Genomic DNA, 19818 nt, shown 5'->3' on the forward strand with positions numbered 1-19818 from the left:
ATAGACTGAAACATACTTCATCCAAATACAGGGCTTCTTCCTCTGCACATACACATTTTCCAATCCTACTTTTATTGATGTCCTTAGGAGTCTCAGAATAAAAATCATATTGTAAGAAGTAGTTTATTATTAACTTATAACTCACATAACAATTATGGTCAAGTGTTCTTTCATACTTCATATAGCACTATACAGCAAAATGAGATTTTAATTAAAGGCAAAATTAAAGCTGCTGCTGTGCTCTTTGATGTAATTTGCATTTGAAACCAGAGAACGTGAAGCAAATTCAGTACTGCAAAGTACTTCGTGGTCAGAGCTGGAAGAACTGCAGTTTTGTTGAGATTTCCTTGCATGAATTTTAGAAATAGGAAAGTTGAGCACTGTGATGTGGTCCCACATTCCCACCCTGAGGCTGTGAGTGTTTCATCCACAGTCCACCCATGCACTTTGGAAACAATTGGAAAACCAGCTGCTGTGAGAAGGACTCATACAAGGCCTCAGTGCCCAGCCAAGATGAAGGACAAACCAAAAGAGCCATTCCTGGACAAAGGCTACAGGGTCACGTCTCTTACCTTGCACTGCCAGACCAGCCAGTCGAATTCCCTGCTCGAATGAGGATATCAATCGCCCATCAAGAACATCCTTTTTCACCTGTAGGTAATACTGATATCTAAAAAAAAATAAGGATCACAAATGAGCACAAATTAAAATATCTATATGCTTGCACATTTCTTAGAGGGAAATAAAAAGATTGTGGAAAGAAAGGAAAAAATCATCCCAAACAGGTCGGGCTGTTGAACAGCAGGTCTGTACCTGGCTTCAGAAGCTCCTCATTACCATAACAAACCAATCTGATCCCTACCTGTGCAATGCTTCCAGATGGATGAAAGAGAAAAATAAAATGTTCTAGTTTAGGTTCCCCAGATCACACAGAAGAGGGACATCTGTAAAGACTAGCTCTTTTGTAAATTTTATAGAGATCATGCAATCCCCAATGCAAAAAGGGGCTTTTCCATGTTGCTTCTATTGTTTTTGATCCAGTGACACCATTTTGATTGAAGAAATAGAATTTTAGATATATACTTTGGACTGTTGATTTACTTTGAACTATGGCCCATAAAAAAGATTTTTAATTGGCATTTTTCATGTGCAAGGATGACTAAGACACACAAACACAAGCAAACGCAGCTTCTAGCACAGTCCGTGTGTGCACTCAGCCTCAAGCTTCCAACCCCTGGGTACACCTGTGTGATCCCAAATTAAGAACCTCAAAACCCAACGAATGGGCTTTTTAAGGCTGTCAGTAGACACAGCAGCACAGAGGTTACTGCACCCTTCAGCTGCATGCCTCCTCACCCCCTGAAACTGAAAGTGGAGGGCATCCACTTAAAATGCCATGGATTTAAGAAATACTTGCTTGAGATAAACTGGGATAGAAAGAATTGGTACACAAGAATGCCAGCCAGTCCCAGAGACTGCAAGCTCTGCAAGGCAGAGAGTGAAGACCAGTCAAAGTCTGTGGGCAGCAAACTCCTAACTGTGCTCAGCTACAACCACATCTGACCTTACCTCTGAACCTCTTGACAGAGAAGCTGTTCTGGCCTTGCTTTAGAGTGTCAGTGACCTTCCCAGTCCCAGCAGAAGGGAGAACCACTGCATCACTCACAGAACATGAACTGTGCTGCCTTTAACTATGCTTGCAAATATTACTGTTTGTGTTGAGGTATAGGAAAAATATAATCTCATTTTAAATGCTCAGATTTGGCTTTCACACAGCCGAATAAAGAGTAAAACTGATGGGGATTTTGAAATTTGACTGAGAGAGACACGCTGAAAAGCATACAGCTTCTCAGCCTGGGCCCTGTGCCTCAGCCCCAGGTTTCACACTTGCTTGGTCCAAGAGACAAATCAGCTTCTTTCTACTCCTTTGCAGTGACCAAATCGTAACTCTGAAAACATGCACACTTCATAGAAGCCTGATTTAAGCTGCTTTATCAACTATGCAGGTGAGTGTTTGATGAATTTGGTCTTTAAGACTTGTAATCCCAAAAGCAGCTATTTGGGTCCATGCTACATACACACGAGTTACATATTCTAGTCTAACAAGGACAGTAAAATCCCTATCTTCCACCAAAAGAAGGCTATTGTTAAAATAAACACAGTGGTAAGAGGCTACATGAGACTCAAACCCATGTCAAATCTTATAGTGACATCCTGGCTGTACAGAAGTCAAGAATGTCATCAGCTGTAGAGGAGCCATGATTTCAACCACAGTGTCCACAGAACTACAGACAAATCACAGGAAGGATTACTTAGGTAAGTATCAACAAAATACAGTGCCAATGCAGTTACTGTAGTATCAAATATTATGACCAATGCCAGTTGACTTGCCATAGGAATATGATGAAAGCAAGGAGGTAGGCTTTCAAGAGAAACATTGCTGTTGGGTTTGAGTTGCCAGTTGACTTGCCATAGGAATATGATGAAAGCAAGGAGGAAATATTGCTTAGTGTCTGCCTTGGACAATATGGAATTCTCAAAAGCTCTCACTACAAATTTCCCCCAACACTGATGTTAGAAATGTTAGGGCAAATAAAGAGCGCACACACACACTCACACACACTGTCACACACTCACACAGCTACACATTCACAGACAGCTGACAGCACCCACAATCTGAGAAAGATGTCTATTCGCAGGTGTTTCACTTGATCTTCAGGAAGGGATCACATTTAAAAATCTTATTAGGAATATTCTATAACATTATGGAATCATAGAATTGGTTGGGTTGGAATGGACCTTAAAGATCATCCAGTGAGTTTAGGATTTATTCTATATTGTAGATTGGCATGCAGTAAGAGTTTAAGGGATGTACACAATTAGCGCTCTGACAACAACTAGTGTATCTGTCAGGAAAAAAATCTCATGGAGAAAGTTGTCACTTCTCACAGGCAAACTCATTGAAATGCAATCACTTCCTGTGGCTCTGACACCTATTTCAGTGGAATTGCCAAGATAACCTGAAGAAGATTGAGGCAGAAACCTGTGGTTGGTACGTGCTTTCCCTTTAACCCTGAACTGACAGTGACAAGTGACGTCCACCTAGAGTCCCCTGACATGTCTTTTCATGGTGTCCAAATAAAGCATTAACAGGGACATGTGTCCCCAGGCATGGACTGGGGTGGCATATTCCAGTGTCAAAGCAGAGGAGGAGGATACCCTGGAGGAAGCTCCACCAGAAGGCTCAAATAACTCCACCAGCCACAGATTCATGGCTCAGCCATGCTGCAAAACTGTGGTCAGGCTCCCTGCCCAGGCAATGGAGAGGAGCAGTTGGCCCACGTTCTGTCAGGGATTTGAGGCTCCTCCATCTGAAATTAAATTAAATGCTGTTATTATACCACTATGCTAACTGAGACTGCTCTTTGTTCACTTGGATTGCAAAAGTAGATCTATAATTTGAGGGAAATCGAACTTTTAAAAGATGTTTCAGCTATAGATTCACTGAGGAAAGTTGTTCCAGGACAGCAGATAAAAACATGCATTTCAGAAGCCTTCTATTAGCTGGTTTAGTTGGGAAAGCCTATGAAAAGCGAACAAAAGCGAAGTTTGGAATCTGCACCCCCAAATAATAAAAGACAAAAAATTCAAACTTAAGATTTAATCACAAAGCCATTTTGGCATAGAGTAGTGCAGCAGACACACCATAGCTGAGTCAGCCTAGAGCTGAAATCTCTCACCTTCATTGCTCTCCTTGGGTTAAACTTTACTAGCAGAACCATTGTGTATTTAATATAATAAAGGCTACTGCAGTTTGCCAGCCTGTAGCTAATTCCAAGGGGAATGGGAGTGGACAACAAGTCTGAACAAAGCCATCATTATAAGGATATCATTTCCCACAACTCTATTTAGCCAACACACAAAACATTGGAAGTATATTTGCATGTATGGCATCAAAAAGCACATTTTTATAGAGTAAAGAAGCTGCAACTGGATGACTATGAGACAACATCTCAACTCCAGAATCTGCATTTTGGCAATCCATACCATTAAAGGAAAAAAAGCCCACCAAAACCTGATAGTATTAGTGAGCAGGAGATAAGGGTACTATTTTAAAATTTAATTACAACACCCAGATTCAAACTCTGCTACAGCTGCATCAATGTAGGGAAACTCCATTTGCTCAAACAATTCTGCATGGACCTCCCCCAGGACCAGGATTCGCATTTGTTCTCCTGTCACCTCAAAAAAGAATGTGGATGTTTGTATAGTGTCACTGAATCCATTGCACTCTTCCATCACCACTGTTTATCTGACATGAAATCCCTGCTGCTATTTGATACACGCAGAAAATAACTCAATTTCACTGATTTCTATTCTCCTCAACAACCAACATTTCATATATCACAAGCACACAGAACCTGGCCTGACCAAAACAAGAAGTGAGGTTTTTGTAGAGAAATTAAAGGATGGTTTACATAAGTAAGAATATGGGTTAGGTTTGCAGAGTAATTGCATTGCAGCTTCAGGATTTTCTTACTAGTGACTTCCACAAAGAACCACAAGGCAAATGCTTCCTTACCTTAATCATTACTCAGTATTATCAGATCCACTAGCCTTAGTAATCAAGCAGCATCAAACTCTGCTAAGAAATGTAAAGAAACAGAACAAAAAATTCTTTTTGTCCAGAGATTTACAATCTGAATGTATATTTTATACAAAAAGCATTGAGTTAATAAGGTTTAATACGGTTTGAATGCTACAATGTGACCTGTCTGGATTTTTGTTATTTTTCACAGGTTTTACTTTCCTTCTCTGTATATCAGAGAGGGTTTGTACCTCCAATGCAGCAGGAAACACTTTAAAAACTTTTTTTTTTTTTTTAATCAGGTTGTTTTATTTGGAAATTTTGAGCCAGTATAAATACATAACAGTTTCAATAGCAATAAATATTTACCTTGAGTGTATCTGAAAATAAACAAAGCACTACAAAACATGTATTAAGTTACCCAAGAGGTATAACTCCTTTACCATAGTTTCTAATGATGCTATTACTGGCATGACTAACTTTTTATAACTCATTAGGTACCATTTTGGCACCAAGCCTATCTATTGGATAACTGCACAGCTATGTAATTTAACTTCTCTGGAGGAAAAAAGAACTACTCTACCATTTCATACCTCCAAAAGAAGAAACCTTTAAGACTCAAAGGAGAAACAGATTGGTCCACCAGTGGTTTAGCTCAAGAACTTCAGCTCTTTTCCAACTTCACAAAAAATTACAATGAGAGTACAAGACAATCTTTTAAAATTAGGAAGACAATAAAAATCTCATTGAGTCACAACAACAGTCCAAGTCAGCTCATTTGAGATTATCTTAGTATGGCAATATATTTCTAAGGAGAGACGCTGCAGTGTACTCTTATGCAATCATGTGCCCACAGGGAAAGTGGTTTCTCCAGAACAGAGCTCTTTTATCATTTACTAAAATTATTTTAAGCAACAGCTTTGATATTGATGTGTCTATTGTTCACCTGACACCTTAAAACCTGCCATGACTTTAGCTTTTATACTATTTAGCAACAGGATTCCATAGACACCTACATTGCTACATCTGAAATAGAAGCCCATTTTTTATTTTGAGGATATGTTTTCTCAGCCTTTGAGATAAAAGAACCGATGACTTGGCTATTCAGGGTAACCAAAGGAACTCCCTAATAATGACCGAAAAGCGCTTTCTGTTTATTTATTACATATTTAAGACTCATGTTACTACTTAACTCTTACTGGTAGCTTTTCTGAGAAAAACTTGCTTTAATGTATTCATGATCATTAGCCTAATTTCATACAATATCTGAGGTTGGTGAAGCTACTCATGTAAACTTGGGCAGGAATCCAACGCAGATCTGGGAGGTCTAAGGTTTTGTTTTTCCCAAGTCGTAATCCAGAGTACTACTTACTGGATGCTGCTTATTTCATGTGGGTCACTCAATACACTGCAACAAATCTGGCTTGCAAACTTGGACTGGATTTTATATGGTAAGGAAGGCAGTCAGGCAGACAAGACTGGTCTTTTCAAATGCAACATCAGTATATTGGCAAAGATGGTGTTATGATTCTGAGCCTGAGCATGCTGAAACACATTTTGGAGGCAAGGATTCAATCAGCACATCTTAATCTAAAGGCACTTTATAAAAAAAAAAAAAAAAAAGAGAGAGATACATAGATCCATGATGTCATTTTCAGTAACACAGAGCTAATGCCTCGTCTTTGCCACTTTAAAAACTTAGATGGTGCTGATAAACACCATCTCTAGTTCACTCCTTTGCAATTTCATCAACTTCTCTCCCAGCAAAAGTCTGTGTTTCACAGTCCTAAACAACAGTCATTTACCTGGGATTTGTGTTAGATTATAAAAAACAATGACAGTGTTTCCACTAATAGAAGGGTAAGATTTTTGGAAGGGTATTATTGAGAATGAGTCTACCACACCCTGTCACAGACCTTCAGGAAGATCAGCAGACTTGCCAGAAAAAGAGAGCAAAGGAGACGAAAGAGCTTTTGTCACACATGCAGGAGGAAATTCCTTCAGAAGCTCAAACTGCTAATGCCAATAGTAAAAACAGAGTCATTACATCTTCCAGGCTAAGAGCTCTTTGATCATAGCAACCTTAGAGGGTAGGTCAAGGCTAACTTCAGGTAACTGAGAAATTACTCTGTTCAAAAGCAGCATCCAACTGCCTACATCCTGGCTTCCTCCAGCAGCTGGATGGAAAACATGACTGACACTAAAACCAAAATAAATACATGGAAAGATTTGTGTCATTCCCCTTCCTAATGAGACAGAACAATGCTGGGATAGCATCATATTCATACATTTGACTGAAAAAAAAGGAGAACAGATCAAAACACAGTTCCTATCACCTACTTCCAGATCACTCAATCTCTCTCTTTAAAAGAAACAAATTATAATTTAAGGGGAAAAGAGAGGATTTGGCTACAACAGACTAACTTCACAGTGATGGTTGCTTTCCATTTATTTTGATGTGCGGGTTGTGAGATAAGGACACATGATGCAGAGCCTGGATGCCTGGCTTGATTTGGTGAGCTGCACTTGGTGAGGCACACAGTGAAAGGCCAGCTACCACAGCTGACCAGTGAGGTTCCTACCAAAGGCCTTCCAAAGGTTAAGGGCCAGCTCCCCAATCAGCTCCTGGCTAAGGATACTAGAACAGGAAAACCTTTGCAGAGTTGAAGATAGCATGATGAGAATTGTGCATTGCTTAGTTTTTGTTTACCACGTCCATTTCAACAGTTGACTACTGAAAGGTTGTTCATTTGCGTGCATTCCCCAAATGACAATGAAAATTCCAGATCTCCAGCTCCTCCAGCTCTTTACACAGTTGACACATGATTTCAGAAGTAAATGCAAAGTATTTTAAGAGCATAAAGGTTTTTATTCTGGCATGAATTAGTCAATAATGCCAAATCTCTGCAGAAAAATAGAGCGCTTAAAGAAAAGTTACATTACAAATGGACATTGACTGTTTAGTAACACAGACACTGTAACCTCTCCCATATAAGCAGTACGTGCTTCCAGTGCAGCCTGATCTCAACCTGCTGTGGCTCTTTGTTGCCCAGAGTTCAAGGGATGGCCAGCGAAGCCCTCAGCAATGAGCCAGGAGACAACAGCATCACACTCTGCATTCTCACTAGCAGCAAAAGAGGGAGCACGCATAGGAAAGAAGTGCTCTGCCAGTGGTTTTCTTTTCCTGCCATTTCTGATGGGCCACAAGCACAGACATGCACGCAGGCACTGCTGCAGCCTGCAGACATGACACATGCCTTCCAAAACACGCACTCCTTCCACGAGAGGCTTAGCCACCAGATGCAGCTCCACAGTATCCACCAATTTCTCTACATTTAAACAGAACCCCCGCACCAACCACAACAGGTCCATCCTCTGTACTTGTACTTTTTTTTTTAAGAGCGTATTATGCATTTTGCATACTCCAAGTTCAAATAAACCCACAAGCACAAAGTAAAACTTTAAATAAAAAGGCCAGTAATGGCATGCTTTTGCAAGAAGGGAAGGCATGCCACAACCTGATCTTGATTTTCTGCTCTTGAACTATTGAATTAATTATAACAAATTACAGGGAGCCCCACTACAATTTATAAGCACAATAAACTCCCTTACAACCACCTATAATTCTATCAGAGTTAATCCAAATACCTAAAGAATTATACAGCACTAAACTTCGACATGCCTTTTAGAGTAAAAAAAAAAAACCACCAGGGAAGCCATATTCTCTTATCTTCTGAACCTTTTCATTTAGAAAAGGCTACGTTTGGTCTCTGCAAATTGAAGTCAATTGGAGTCCAGCAAACCCTGGTGACACCACCATAGAATTCATTTTTATAAAGGCTGAAGTGAGATTGCAAAAGTAAAGCAAAACAAAATCATATAATGCAAAGAAATCTGTATTTTAGCATTTTTAACTGGGAAAAAACCCCCAAATGTTCAATGCAAATATAAATATTACATAGAAACAATAGAATAAAAAATATGGGAGCAAAGAGTTTGTTATCCACATCTTTGAAAAAAAGCTATGTATCCACTTGGTTTGGGTTTTAAACATATGCTAAAAGTGTTATTGTTCCATTTATTGTTCAGCCTAGGCTTGAAAACATGCTCAGCTATATGCTCATATCTCCTGAACTGAGCAGGACACTTGCATTTGGCTACAGAGATCCAAAGGCTACAGCTCAGGGAGCTATTTTTTCTTTTTAGCTTCACGTTCTTTTCTGATCACAATAAGAAAAAAAAAAGGTAGGACTGAGTCTGGTAGGTGAATTTCAGCAATGCCACATATCACTTTTCACAACGTGGTTGGGTTTTTTTGAGTGCAAACCCACACTATCTCCCACAACTGCTGCCTCCACCTTCACCTTCCTCTGAACACAATCTTCCCCATTCCCATATAGGGTCCCAGGGCTCTTCCTCCTGACCCTAAACTGTGTGTCCCAGAGGCAGCTACTGCTTTGGTGCAGGATTTTGGATAATAAACCAGTTCTCCCAGGTGTCAGGCACCTGTCCTTTAGTGCCTGACACACAACATGGGCTCCAACTGAGAAGAGGAGCTCCAACCACATCCAGGCCCCACCTACACACAGGTGCTCTCTGAGCTGCTGTGGCATGCAGCCTGTGTGTCATTGCCCACTTGGTTAGTCACATCCTCACAACAGCAGGTCACACACACACAGAGCCACTCATTCCCCCCGATCTCCAGATGGAATAAACAAAAAACCAAAAAAAATCCTGAAATGGCAGCTGTAAAGATTCATCCTCACAAAGATGCAGAAGTGCAAAGATAAGCCATGGCTATGTAGGCTGAAGCGTGCTTAACCTCCTGGGGAAGAGGAGCACAAAAAGCCCCTGCTGGTCTTTCCTGAATTGGAATCAGATTTTGGCAAAAATGAGATTAGACCCCAAAAAGTTAATAATAGCTTATATTTACTTCCTTTATTCATATGTGTTGACTCAGTTCAAAATATGCTTCTCCCTGCCCTGAAAAACAAGGCAGCCAACCCTCAAGATGTATCTACTGTGGGAAAAGGTGGTTTAAGCTACATATGGAAGCAATATGAGTCAACAGTTTGAAAATTCTCCTGGTAGCCAGCCAGGTTAATGGCCAAGCAGGTTAGAATATCATGCTAAAAAAATGTGGTGAGTTAACTAGAACAAATGTATACTCAAGCTCATACTATGCAATACTAAAAATAAATAGATAACTTTTTTTTTTAATGGTGCCTAAGTACAGGCATAACTATTCTTTGGACCCAAAACAAACATGAAGAGTTCTCATTGCTCCATTCTCTTCCCCACATTGTGTCAGTTGTAACAATAAAATATAATGTATATACCCCATAAACCCCATTTTATTTTTCAATATATATTTTAAAGATTCTTCATCCATACTGCTCTAAACTCTGGAATTACTGAAGTCCACCATGTTTTTCTGGCTAAATGTAATGTGTTCTGCTGTGCACTGATGCAAAAGCTGAACTGAGTAAGCACATATACCAGTGAACAACTGGCATGCCTATGTAAGCATCCAGAAGCACATCACAAAATAATTGCTTTGTGGGTGTAGAGCAGTATGCAAGTGTATTCAGGTGTTACTTTATTCAAAGAGCAAGTGGACACGTTCAGACTTACAGAAGAATGCGTGCTTAGCCTAAACTGAACAAAAAAAAAAAAAAAAAAAAACCAAAAACAAAACACCCACTGTGTGCTTAGCCTGAACTGAACAAAAAAAAAAAAACAACCCTGGTGGGCCTGCAGTGAAATCTCATTCATGAAGGTATAGAGCTCACTTACAAAACCCTGTCAATGAAACCTTTATGTAGCATCCCAACCTCACATAATCAATGTCTGAGAAAGCTCTCCTGATATAATGGAATTTTACCTGGTGTGGAGTTAATATCCAGTCCATTGGCTATTGCCTTTTACAGTAATCTGTCCAGGCAATAAGAAAACACTGCTTGAAATGTGACACAATGAAGTTGCTGCCTATCTATAGGTCGTCAGTACAACACCTTATATTCCTGTGAAAAGATTGTTGGAACATCCACATTAGCATCACTGCCAGCAGAAAACAGGAAAACTCAGGTTGCTCCCACCTCCCAGAGACCCCAGTGACCCTAATGTTTCCAAGGGAATAACTGAAAACAGTTACCCCACACCTCAGTAAATCATGCAACAAAACCATGGCCCAGGAAGTTGTAACATCCCAGCGAATGCAATCCTGCAAAAGTGAACACAGCTCTGATAAGGACAGGATGTTGCCAGGGAAATACGTGAATCAGTGCCCTGTTGGGTGGGTAAAATAGATCCATTTCATGAAATGAATAATTATTCTTTGTAAAAGCTTCAAAAACAGCTGAAGATATCAAATGCAAAAGCAGCTGCCAAAGATAAAACAGTGAACCAGTAAACATCTCACTGCACAGGAATCTGCCATCTTCCGACACTGAGATTTCTGCCAAATTCTTGTTGAGATTCTCAGCTGCATAAGGGCCTCCACACAAATGCTTCTTTTAAACACATTTGGAGACTTGAGGGTTGTACTGATATCCAACTGCAGATCCTTTAGTGCTATACTCTGCCAGCAAGGCAAAAAAAACATTAAAATTATTCAGATCACTGAAAAAGGTAAGTTTAGAACTAAGTTCTCATGATCTGTGTCTCAAATACAAGAGAAGGGAAAAAGTTTGCTCCAGCCTGCAGTACAAACTTCAACACTGAATAAGTTTACTTGAAGACTGGAAGTGCTACCATAACCAAGATTTCCATTGCCCATTAAATTCTCAAAATTTAAACAGCTGATAGAAATTCCAGTCAAAACCCATAGATCTGTTTGCTCTCATGCTGTGGCTAATAGTGGCTTGACCCTCTGACTGATGCTATAGAAAAATTTCAGACATCTATCTGGGACTTATAAATAGAAGACCAATGATCCACAGTTCCCTTTTCAAAACACACAGTAGGAAAAATTAATCACCTGCAGAAAGTGATGCACAACAGAGGAATCCTGAATCACGCTGTGGAAATGCCCATTTCTTCTCACTGCTTACACAGGAAGTCTAGAGCAACCCTCACTCTGTAAGGCTTTATCAGGAGTGGCAACACGAGTGAGGCAGGGGTGGCGTGTGTCACAGAGTTTCAGGAGTACATCCCCTAGCAGTCTGCACTTCCCTGAGGAGAAACTGCAAAGTCCCTCTTACTGCATCATATGGGAAGACAGACAGAAGAGTACCAGCCCCAGCCTAGGTAATGCAGTCTCCTGTCCAAACCAGTGCCTTAAACTACCCTGGGAGACAAGTCCAAGGCACGTGCCAGTGTGTGAGATGCACCAGAACACCCACCCCGTGCACAGCACTCCCTAATGAGTGGGAAACCTCCCTCTGCAGTGACACACATTGCTGCTGCACCTGGAGGGGGAAGAAAGGACAGCCAAGCAGTTTGCAACAGTCTAAATGACAAAGGCAGTGAGCAGCTCAATCCCTAAACTAGAGGAGGAATTATTCATTTCATCTTCATGTGAGGAGATGCAAAAATGCTGATGGGCAATTCCATGACTCAAGCAGCTGGGATGACATGTGGTTTTCCTTTTTCCACTTTTTTTATCCTTTCTCCTTTAAGCCAAAACATTGAAGCTATCATCTTTTTTTCCAAAACCCTCTATTTGCTTTTAGTTGCATCTGTCTGGTTTAAGGAGACAACAGTAGAGTAAGAACCTTCAGGGAGCAAACTCTATCATAACTGATTCTACTGAGAGTCATTCCAGCAGCAGGGACTTTTTCATTAAGTTTACAGAAACCTCCCACTTTATGGATGGGAACTCCCTGTCCATCATGGTGATGGCAACACGCTCCCACCAGTCAGGAAACATTAGACTTGAATTTCTTATCTACAGAATATTATTTCTATTTAGAAATAAAACTATTATGAAACAAAGTCCATTCTTTGTTTCTCTGCACTTTGTATCTCTGCATCCTGACCTAGGCCTGACACAGTCCTCAAGAATAAATACCTAGGTAAAGTTTTCCTGCAGAGTTTACAAGTGTAAGTAGATGTAGCAAGGCCATGTTGTTAAATACAACTTTTGACACATCCTCCAGCTGCACAAGTAGAAGATTATTACCCATACATTCAGCCTCTTGCCTCAAGACACTGCAGTTCAAAGAAAGCAGGACAATTCTCCACTTCATTCCAGGTTAAGTCACAGTTTTCAGGAGGTTCTAGAGCCAATTACAGCAAGACAAAAATCTCCTTTCAGCACTATTTAAGATAACAGGCTATTAATACAAAACAAGAAGAAGGCCCTATCCAGATCATAGAAGTAAACTTTCAACATATTTTCCATAAATACACACATACACATGGAATGGGTACTGCTAGCAGTACAGCTACAGGTATGCAACCATGTGTCTGTGTGGCACTGGGAAATCTAACAGGAGAAAACCAAGGAGCAAGAAAAGCTGGGTTTAAATAGAAGACAGCTCCAGGTTATCACAGTGATCCTCCTAACACAAGTGCTTATCACAAAGCAGCGGTGAGGACAGCTTCCTCAGAGGCTGAAAAACAAAAAGCAGTAGGTGTGACTCATCCAAACACAGGTCCATACACAAAGCTCTTCACTGATGAAAGCAGAAGCAGAGATTTCTAGCCTCAGCACCATTTCACCTGTCAGATATCACAAAATAAATATATAGACCATACAAATTGTTTTTGTTTCCATGCAGAAAGGCAAAATAACCTTTTTTCCTGCAACAGAAGCTGGTTCGACCTTCAAAGCAAGTTTCAAAACACTTAATGTATTTCCCTCTGTTTAAGGATTATAAAATGTCTCAAGTACTAGGTTCAGTCTCATGGACCCTCAGCTCTTCTTTCTGGAATTAAGGTTCAATCCTGGCAGTCTATGTAATCAAGACACATTTTAAACACAGTGGTTTGCAGCCATGTCCTAATTATAAACAGTCACTTCCTCTGTTGACTAGGACACAAGAAAACGGGATGAAGCTGCCTTAGGGGAAGTACTTACACAGGGATTGTAAAACAGGGACAAAGCAGGGCCTGTTATGATAAGACAAGGGGCAATGTTTTAAAACTAAATGAGGGTAGATTTAGTCTAGAGACAATGAAGAAATTATTTACAGTGAGAGTGGTGAAGGCCTGGAAGAGATTGCCCAGAGAGGTGATGGCTGCCCCATCCCTGGAAACATTTACTATCAGGTTTGAACTAGAACAGGCTCTCAGGGAAGTGACTACAGTACCAGCCTGACAGTGTGCGAGGAGCATCTGAATGATGCTTTAAATCATATGATCTAGTTTTAGTTAGTCCTGCCAGGAGAAGGGAGTTGGGCTCAGTGATTTTTATGGGCCACTTCCAACTTGAGAGATTCTGTGACCCCCTCAAAGCCATACTATTATTGAAGAATGATATTTCTTTCTTTAGTAAAACTAGGGGTTTTTTTTCTTCTGGTTTTTGAGAGCTATAAAATATTTGGAATCATACCTTTCATACCCTTCTTTACTGGCTCTTTACTAATCTAGTCTGAGTTCTGCTCTGGACATGTAAAAAATCCCAGACTGAAATTCATATCATTACCTCATTCCATGATCTTCAACGTTTAGGGAAAACCCTAGCATAATAAAAATCAAAAGCATGGGCAATAAAATTGCTACATTGTACCCAGCTGTGGAATTGTTTTTTAAAAATCTGAATCATTTACAGCTGTCAGTCATGGTGAAAGCCATCTACATTGCTTATCTAACATACTGGCTCAGCCAGTGTCTCCAACAGCACACTTACCCAGGTGGACAAGAAAAGGAGACCCAAAGTACTTTTTCACAAGTGCAAATGCCTTCACTACCATAAGTGCATGGAAAGATTCAACCTGGACTAAGACCAGAAAGGAAGCTCTCTTAACTTGTGTAAATGATATAACACTACTCTACAAGAAGAGCAGAACCTCAGAATGCAATCTTTGCTTCCATTTAAAAGGGTGCAGTAAAAAAGGCTAGATTACTCCAAAAGTATTTGTTCTACCAGAACTGAGTGTAGAAATAGCTCCCATCAGGAAAGCAATATGTTAGCACACGTAACTAAGCCCCAGAGCATAAAATTAGTACTATTTCCTTATGATCAGATATAAATGTGAATCTGCCCAATGCCAAGACATTCCTGTTGCAACATTTCTAACCACCACAGCCACTGCCTTCAAAACACAGTAAAGCAAGAATGCAGGCTGAAAGTATCCTACACTGTATTTATAGTTATGCAACACTATTTTTCAGAGTTGCTACATATGTACTGCCCAACCACACACATGAAAACACATTCACTTTCTGGTCTAAAAGCACAGTATAATGTAATAGATTAGATCTAAGCGTCAACAGTTTCTTAAAATATCTGGCACAAAGAGCTCAGCTTTCAATAACCAACACACAGAGAACAAGCTCCCCATTCACTGAAGAAAGTCAGCTGGGAGAAGGGTTTGCCCTCCTCAGCAAATATTTTATAAACAGGGAATTAATGTTGAATCTTAGGTCTGCCTTGAAGGAGTTCTTACTTTTAAGTCAAAGTTTAAACATCCACTAAAATACACATCCAAAAAGAACCAACTTAAAATACTGAAAAGCAAAACAACACATATGCTGCAATAATATGAACACAACAAGACCCAGGCAAATACTGCACATTATTTGTTGTTGCTGTTCTCTAAACACAACATGAAAGCTAATTAAGTATCAGAGTGTTTACAACAAGGCAAGTACAAGCTTAATGTGTGCGTTTCATGCTGCAGTAGCCACTAATATTAAAAAAGTCTAATAATTAAAACAAAACAATAAAACCATCAAAGGAGCACCAAAACGTGAATATCCCAGACTGTCTAAGCCTGGGTGGCCACCCAGGGCTTTTAGGACTCATCCAGCTTGCATGCAGTTCCAGAACTGCTCCCTTGCCTGGACAACATGACAAATTCCAACAGCTAAAGAAAAGTAAGTAAGAAAAAAAACAAAAACAAAACCAAAACCAAAAAACCAAAACAAAACCACCGACATTTCCAAGTTCACGACCCACCCACAGCCTTGTTCAACAGAAGAAAGCTGAGATCCCTGGGGACTCAGGACTCCCTGGCTCCACTTAGCAATGAATCCCAGAGCTTGCCTTTCTTATAACATTGGGAGACGGGGTGCAGTTCCAGTCATAAGACAAAAAACTTGAGGACCCTGAACAGGACTGGGGCTTGTATGGTCATGCAGGCTGTCAACAGCCATCTAAAACCAAGGGAATTCTGTTCCAGCAAAAATTTATTTGCCTCATGTCAATTTATAAAAGTTCAGTTCCAGAGCTCCTACTGCTTCCTCTGGGAGATCTCACCATGATATCCCACAAATACTCTTATGAATATGACATTTAGATTCGTACTTGTCCCAACTCTTCTTCTGCTGTGTTTCATCACATACCTACAGCACCCTCTATTAGTTCTCCTAGTTAAACAGGAAAGAAACAGTACCACCACATATGGGGCAGTTGACACCCCATGCCCTTTCACTGTTGTTTCACACCATTCCTCTGTAAAAACTTACCCAGTAATTTGACTCCCCAAATCATTTAGCTGAGAACACAAGTTTTGATGAGATTCATGGGATTAAATTGTCTTCCATTTCTAAAGTCTGCCTTTGTTATATATTCTTACCCTGTCTTTTTCTGTTCATTTGACACAGCTTCCATGTACAGCAGCAGCTGTTTTAATTCATGTAAATCATTTAACATTACAGTCTATTGATCCAAAGCTCTCTATAAAAATGAAATGTGATATATATATATATATAAAATACATATATAACATATATAACTAAAGTTGGAAATATTCTAGAAGAAAGAAGCTACGCTTGTTTATGCTACACAAGGGTCCAGCTCAATATAAGAAACAAAGGGAACTGACTGACAAACTTTATAACTGGAAATAGAAAAAACACAGGACTCTTCTGACCATTAATATCATATTTATGTTGGAGACAACACCATTGCTTCTTAGGGAAGAGGAGGTGCATCATCTTTCCAGCTGGGCAAGCCACACAGCTGTTTCTGGTGCCAAAAGGGAGGGTCAGGGCCTTTCCTGTGTGGTGTGAGTAGAGCTCATCAGCACAAGCACCATGACACTTCCCAGAAAAGCGGGCAATGAGTGCAGTCATTTTTCTGGAAACTACACAACCTGCCTCCAGATAAGATCTTTCCAAGACAGCAGCATGCTCATAATACATATGCCGGTAAGTACGTGATAAACACAAACTGACAAAAGCTCCTAGGAAGAGGAAGTTTCACAAAGCAGTGAAACTTCTGCTGCCTGAAAACTAAATTCTTTCCACTCTGTTACACACTGAAGGGTTAAATTCTGACTTAAATCTCCATGTGTAAGAGACCAAACTCTGGAATTTATTTTTTTTAAACACTCCACCTTCCCATTTGCCATGTATCACTCAGTTCTCTCTCATTTACCAATTCACTCAACTAAAACATGCATCTCTCTTCTCCTCCCATCCTGCATGCTATTCTTCTGTACTTTCATAGAAAATGTGTTAAATGTCAGTACATTTTTGAAAACCACTAGCACTAAAAAAAATCCTTTAGGTCTATCTGCGGTGTAGTAACAAGCACAGCCACACAATCGGTCACAGTCCTCGCTTCAGGCAAGCACAGTCCAGGCTGTCTGGAACAAATCTGATTGTACACATTGTGCTGTTTTTTCCAGCACAGTGTGATATTCAAAATAATTATTTTGGACAATGAAGCCAAACCAACTACCATGAGCTCAAAAGTACACACAGAGACTTCTGCAGCCACAAGCTGCAGGTGTGACCAACCATGAAAAGCAAAGCCACATGTACTTGTCACATGTAAATGTTACATCCTTAACAGCCAAAAGAGTTCCACTTCACTGAGCTTGCCACAAAACCAGGCTGGCACAGGATGATATGTGATATCCAGCCTTAACACAGAAATTAAAAGCACAGTGTAACGAGCAGTAACTAGCAGAAAAGAGTGCACTGACTGGTAGAAATCTGCAGCTGATTGGACTTGTCTTAAAAGCTGGCTACACAGGAGGATGTGAAACTTTAGCTATTTCAAAAAAAAAAAAAAAAGAAAGAAAAGAAAAAGAAAAGCACAGCAGACTAAAAGCAAAGATAAGCTCAAGACATCTAACAAGGACTTTTCTGAGGGAAGGTAAAAAATCCAGTATTTGTTAAAACAGATTTGCAAAAACATTTCTCTCCGTAAATATGAAGCACTCAAAAACTAATTTTCCCCCTCTACTTTATATTCACATAATTTAAAAATTCAGGTAGTCCTAGGAGTCTGTATCTCTTTATAAGGACTTCTGCTTAAAATGTCTTCACCTAACACTTGTAGAAAAACAAAGAAAGGGAAAGGCTGGGAACAGTGAAGAAGTAGTATTTTCTTAAAAAACAAACAAAAAAACAGCTACAAGAAATGGTGAAGAAAAGGGTATGGCAGCAAAATATCAGGGGAAATAAAATATTCACTTAGTTAAAAGAGGGTAAGTTTGAGGCTGAATTTTCACAGACTGTCCAGAAAAGAGGCCTGGGAGCCACGGGCTCTAATTTTCCACCTGTAAACACATTCATTCCCACACTTCACAGGTGCAGCCATCCCATTCCAAACACTGTTTCCTTTCACAGGAAAGCTGTACAGCATGTTCTCTGGGGAAATGCAGAGCTGACAGCTGAACTTGGGGCAGAAGCCCAGTGCAGCACACTGCAGGTGCTGGAACATGTCCCTCCCTACAGAGCTGTGCATGCCAGACCCACCATAAAGAGCACCACGGGGGCCCAGCTCCATGGGGCACCCATACTGGGAACTTCTCTCACCTCCCAGAATTATGTCCCACTCTGCAATAGCACAAAAGCCACTGGATACTACTGAGTACAGAGCACCTAGGAAGATACTGAAAACATCTTCCAGGAAAGAAAAAAGAAAACCAGAGCAAAGGACACCTTTATTCCTTCACAGGAGGCACAGCAGTAACATGCACTAAGAAAGAGATATGGTGGGGATCAAAACGTGGGAAGGGGAGAAAAGTAAAAGGCCCTGGATTGTCTGATAATTGTGCAGAAAGCAGCATTGCACCCACATTTTCAGAAAGCCACAAGAGCGTGTGGGTTCTCTGTTTTTGGAACAAGAGTGCAGTGAAAGCAAGCTTGTTTACTTTAGACACTGTACAAAGACTTTTTTTTAAAATAACTGCTTGAAAGGATGCCTCCTCTCTGAGGAGTTAGCAGAAAATAAAAGGCAGATTTATATGTCTAATCTATGCAAATATCTACTCTACAGGGCATCACAAAGAGTGCTTTATATCAGACAGTATGCAGATCCCAGGTGCTTTAAATATGCCAAAAGCACACGCTCCATCTGCGATGGCTGCTCACTGAGAACAGCTGGATAACTAAAAAGAGGTTGTCTAAGTAGCCTTCCATGAAAAATGCTTTTTGCTAATGTGCCAATCCCCATACTCCCACCCAAATTACTCCTGCTATAACTGCCATCGAGTCTGAAGAGGGGTTTTTGTTGTTGTTGTTTGCTTGTTTTGGTTTTTAAATTCTGTTTATCACAAATTCTTCTAGAAATTTTCAAATTGTGGAAACAGTAACATGGTGAAAACTCCTACTGACAACTTAAGGAATTATCATGGAGTTTTAATTAATCTGTAAAAATGGAAAACATCTGTGGGACTGGGGACCAGTGGAATGCCATGACCAGTGGGCAGGCAGATGCCAGACTCACTGAGAGCTTGGAAGAGACAGGATTAAGAACAGGGAATATATACAGATGGGAGCCTCAATTCAAGAGAAATGAAACAGAGTAGAAAGGGTAGAGAAATAAGAGGTCCAGAAGGTAGGAAATAGCTTTCCTAGGAGAAGGCTTAATGCCAAGAGTACAATGCACTGAAAGTAAGGCATAGCAATATTTATGTCATGGCTGCTACCAGAAACAAAAAACAGGTACTCTACAACTGGTGTCTGCTTTCTGTATGTTTCCCTGGGACGTCCTTGGGAAGCATCCATCAGAGGTCAGGAAACATAACCGCCCTGAGTAGCCCCAACATTTGCATTCAAAACCACAAACTGAACAATGCTGACAATGTCCTGCAAGTGCTTCTTACCCTGTCCCAATGATTAATTTCATCCAAAGAGAAAAAAAAATCTACGCCACTAGTATTTTC

General features: G+C 40.2%; 1 protein-coding gene across 2 annotated transcripts in view; it reads right to left on the minus strand.

The window, feature by feature from the left end:
* Nucleotides 1-19818, minus strand: part of PTPN14 (protein tyrosine phosphatase non-receptor type 14) — a 110202-nt gene that overhangs the window by 40200 nt on the left and 50184 nt on the right. For both annotated transcript variants that reach the window (XM_039697730.1, XM_039697732.1), the window contains exon 4: nt 573-670. In XM_039697730.1, the coding sequence (XP_039553664.1) occupies nt 573-670 (98 nt within the window). The remainder of the gene's footprint in view (nt 1-572; nt 671-19818) is intronic.

This window comes from Passer montanus, unplaced genomic scaffold, assembly GCF_014805655.1.
Source record: "Passer montanus isolate IOZ18808 unplaced genomic scaffold, ASM1480565v1 scaffold12, whole genome shotgun sequence".
Classification (NCBI taxonomy): domain Eukaryota; kingdom Metazoa; phylum Chordata; class Aves; order Passeriformes; family Passeridae; genus Passer; species Passer montanus.